At 45.2% G+C, this 5,000-nt stretch overlaps 1 protein-coding gene across 5 annotated transcripts in view; it reads left to right on the forward strand.

The window, feature by feature from the left end:
* LOC124018038 (adhesion G protein-coupled receptor L3-like) overlaps nt 1-5,000 on the forward strand; it is a 177,300-nt gene that overhangs the window by 78,679 nt on the left and 93,621 nt on the right. For 4 of the 5 annotated variants that reach the window (XM_046333298.1, XM_046333294.1, XM_046333296.1 and 1 more), the window contains exon 8: nt 281-319. The exons of the other annotated variant lie outside the window; for it this stretch is intronic. In XM_046333298.1, the coding sequence (XP_046189254.1) occupies nt 281-319 (39 nt within the window). The remainder of the gene's footprint in view (nt 1-280; nt 320-5,000) is intronic. 5 annotated transcript variants of the gene reach the window in all.

Consider the following 5,000-nt stretch of genomic DNA (forward strand, 5'->3'; position numbering starts at 1 on the left):
GAGGCAGGGGAGGAGAGGCAGGAGGAAGGAGAGGAAGGAGAGGCAGGAGGAAGGAGAGGCAGGAGGAAGGAGAGGAAGGAGAGGCAGGGGGAAGGAGAGGCAGGGGAGGAGAGGCAGAAGGAAGGGAGCGTCTTCCTAAATGGCTGTTTTGTTTCCTTCATGACTGACTGTTTCATTCACAGAGATCCTGTTCAATTAGTGCTTAGTAGAAGTAGTATTGTTTTATATCTGTCTCTATTTGTTTTATATCTGTCTCTAACCAACCTGTCTGGGTTTACAGCTGCAGAAGAGAGAGAGGTTCTGCAGGTTTTTTCTCCAGGTATTTCAGCCTTCCTATCTGTCATATTTATTCACCTCCCTCAACGACAGCATGCCTGCTGCATATTGAAAGCATTGCACGTCAAGGCAGCGCTGTGCATAGAATCATAATTCTATGGTGCCGTGGTTTGGGTTGTCTTATCATTTTTTATTTGATATAAAACCCTTTGAAGAGTGAGTTCATTGACAGAGATATATTTTGGAATGATTCTCTCTATTGTAGAATTCTAGAGTTGTGTTCCAGAACTCTCCAGTTCTATTCCATGAGGATAGAATCCTCAGCCCTCTGTGATGTCATCATTAGAACTACAGAGAAGGCTCCATTAATACAAGGTCTAATATGCTCCTCAAAGGGTTCGCTGAAGGTGTTTTGATGTTGTGTTCGTTTTTTGTGTGCTTTTTATATACAATTATTTTTAATGAAAAAAAAAGAGTTATATCTAGAACCTAAAACAATCCTTTGGCTGTCCCGGTTAGGAAAACCCTTTGAAGAACCCTTGTTGGTTCCAGGCAGAACCATTTTCGTTCCAAGTAGAACTGTTTTGGGTTCCGTGTAGAACCCTTTCCACCCTTTTTGAACCCTTCATCAAAGCTAATCAAAGTTGGATTCCTTTTGACTCTTTGATAAGATTTGTTTTTATCATCACTACAATGTTACTGTAAATCATTCAGCTGGATGTTAATACACCTGTTAATACACCCTGCCATTAACACACCCTGCCATTAACACACCCTGCCATTAACACACCCTGCCATTAATACACCCTGCCATTAATACACCCTGCCATTAACACACCCTGTCATTAATACACCCTGCCATTAACACACCCTGCCATTAATACACCCTGCCATTAACACACCCTGCCATTAACACACCCTGCCATTAACACACCCTGCCATTAACACACCCTGCCATTAACACACCCTGCCATTAACACACCCTGCCATTAATACACCCTGCCATTAACACACCCTGCCATTAATACACCCTGCCATTAACACACCCTGCCATTAATACACCCTGCCATTAACACACCCTGCCATTAACACACCCTGCCATTAACACACCCTGCCATTAATACACCCTGTCATTAATACACCCTGCCATTAACACACCCTGTCATTAACACACCCTGCCATTAACACACCCTGCCATTAATACACCCTGTCATTAACACACCCTGCCATTAATACACCCTGCCATTAACACACCCTGTCATTAATACACCCTGCCATTAATACACCCTGCCATTAATACACCCTGCCATTAATACACCCTGTCATTAATACACCCTGCCATTAACACACCCTGCCATTAACACACCCTGCCATTAATACACCCTGTCATTAATACACCCTGCCATTAACACACCCTGTCATTAATACACCCTGCCATTAACACACCCTGCCATTAACACACCCTGCCATTAATACACCCTGTCATTAATACACCCTGCCATTAATACACCCTGCCATTAACACACCCTGCCATTAACACACCCTGCCATTAATACACCCTGTCATTAATACACCCTGCCATTAATACACCCTGCCATTAACACACCCTGCCATTAATACACCCTGTCATTAATACACCCTGCCATTAATACACCCTGCCATTAACACACCCTGTCATTAACACACCCTGTCATTAATACACCCTGCCATTAATACACCCTGCCATTAACACACCCTGCCATTAATACACCCTGCCATTAACACACCCTGCCATTAATACACTCTGTCATTAATACACCCTGCCATTAATACACCCTGCCATTAATACACCCTGCCATTAATACACCCTGTCATTAATACACCCTGTCATTAATACACCCTGCCATTAATACACCCTGCCATTAATACACCCTGCCATTAATACACCCTGCCATTAACACACCCTGCCATTAACACACCCTGCCATTAATACACCCTGCCATTAATACACCCTGTCACCCTGCCATTAATACACCCTGCCATTAATACACCCTGCCATTAATACACCCTGTCATTAATACACCCTGCCATTAATACACCCTGCCATTAATACACCCTGCCATTAATACACCCTGCCATTAATACACCCTGCCATTATTACACCCTGTCATTAATACACCCTGCCATTAACACACCCTGCCATTAACACACCCTGCCATTAATACACCCTGCCATTAATACACCCTGGTATTAATACACCCTGTCATTAACACACCCTGCCATTAATACACCCTGCCATTAATACACCCTGTCATGGCTGGAGGCTGTGTGGTTGGTCTGGGTCATTAACACACCCTGATATTAATACACCCTGTCATGGCTGGAGGCTGTGTGGTTGGTCTGGGTCATTAACACACCCTGATATTAATACACCCTGCCATTAATATACACCCTGCCATTAATACACCCTGCCATTAATACACCCTGTCATTAATACACCCTGCCATTAATACACCCTGTCATTAATACACCCTGCCATTAATACACCCTGCCATTAATACACCCTGTCATTAATACACCCTGTCACCCTGCCATTAATACACCCTGCCATTAATACACCCTGCCATTAATACACCCTGCCATTAACACACCCTGCCATTAATACACCCTGCCATTAATACACCCTGCCATTAATACACCCTGTCATTAATACACCCTGTCACCCTGCCATTAAAACACCCTGCCATTAAAACACCCTGCCATTAATACACCCTGCCATTAATACACCCTGCCATTAATACACCCTGCCATTAATACACCCTGCCATTAATACACCCTGCCATTAATACACCCTGTCATTAACACACCCTGCCATTAACACACCCTGTCATGGCTGGAGGCTGTGTGGTTGGTCTGGGTCATTAACACACCCTGATATTAATACACCTTGTCATGGCTGGAGGCTGTGTGGTTGGTCTGGGTCATTAACACACCCTGATATTAATACACCCTGCCATTAATATACACCCTGCCATTAATACACCCTGCCATTAATACACCCTGTCATTAATACAACCTGCCATTAATACACCCTGTCATTAATACACCCTGCCATTAATACACCCTGCCATTAATACACCCTGTCATTAATACACCCTGTCACCCTGCCATTAATACACCCTGCCATTAATACACCCTGCCATTAATACACCCTGCCATTAATACACCCTGCCATTAATACACCCTGCCATTAATACACCCTGCCATTAATACACCCTGCCATTAATACACCCTGCCATTAATACACCCTGTCATTAATACACCCTGTCACCCTGCCATTAATACACCCTGTCATTAATACACCCTGCCATTAATACACCCTGCCATTAATACACCCTGCCATTAATACACCCTGCCATTAATACACCCTGTCATTAATACACCCTGCCATTAATACACCCTGTCATTAATACACCCTGCCATTAATACACCCTGCCATTAATACACTCTGTCATTAATACACCCTGCCATTAATACACCCTGTCTTTAATACACCCTGCCATGGCTGGAGGCTGTGTGGTTGGTCTGGGTCATTAACACACCCTGATATTAACACACCCTGTCATGGCTGGAGGCTGTGTGGTTGGTCTGGGTCATTAACACACCCTGATATTAACACACCCTGTCATGGCTGGAAGCTGTGTGGTTGGTCTGGGTCATTAATACACCCTGTCATGGCTGGAAGCTGTGTGGTTGGTCTGGGTCATTAACACACCCTGATATTAATACACCCTGTCATTAACACACCCTGATATTAATACACCCTGTCATGGCTGGAGGCTGTGTGGTTGGTCTGGGTCATTAATACACCCTGTCATGGCTGGAGGCTGTGTGGTTGGTCTGGGTCATTAACACACCCTGATATTAATACACCCTGTCATGGCTGGAGGCTGTGTGGTTGGTCTGGGTCATTAACACACCCTGATATTAATACACCCTGTCATGGCTGGAAGCTGTGTGGTTGGTCTGGGCCATTAACACACCCTGATATTAATACACCCTGTCATGGCTGGAAGCTGTGTGGTTGGTCTGGGCCATTAATACACCCTGATATTAACACACCCTGTCATGGCTGGAGGCTGTGTGGTTGGTCTGGGTCATTAACACACCCTGATATTAATACACCCTGTCATGGCTGGAGGCTGTGTGGTTGGTCTGGGTCATTAACACACCCTGTCATGGCTGGAGGCTGTGTGGTTGGTCTGGGTCATTAACACACCCTGATATTAATACACCCTGTCATGGCTGGAGGCTGTGTGGTTGGTCTGGGCCATTAATACACCCTGCCATTAATACACCCTGTCTTTAATACACCCTGTCATGGCTGGAAGCTGTGTGGTTGGTCTGGGTCATTAACACACCCTGATATTAATACACCCTGTCATGGCTGGAGGCTGTGTGGTTGGTCTGGGTCATTAACACACCCTGATATTAACACACCCTGTCATGGCTGGAGGCTGTGTGGTTGGTCTGGGCCATTAACACACCCTGATATTAATACACCCTGCCATGGCTGGAAGCTGTGTGGTTGGTCTGGGTCATTAACACACCCTGTCATGGCTGGAGGCTGTGTGGTTGGTCTGGGTCATTAACACACCCTGATATTAATACACCCTGTCATGGCTGGAGGCTGTGTGGTTGGTCTGGGTCATTAATACACCCTGTCATGGCTGGAAGCTGTGTGG

Source organism: Oncorhynchus gorbuscha, unplaced genomic scaffold, assembly GCF_021184085.1.
Source record: "Oncorhynchus gorbuscha isolate QuinsamMale2020 ecotype Even-year unplaced genomic scaffold, OgorEven_v1.0 Un_scaffold_383, whole genome shotgun sequence".
In the NCBI taxonomy this organism is placed as follows: Eukaryota; Metazoa; Chordata; class Actinopteri; order Salmoniformes; family Salmonidae; genus Oncorhynchus; species Oncorhynchus gorbuscha.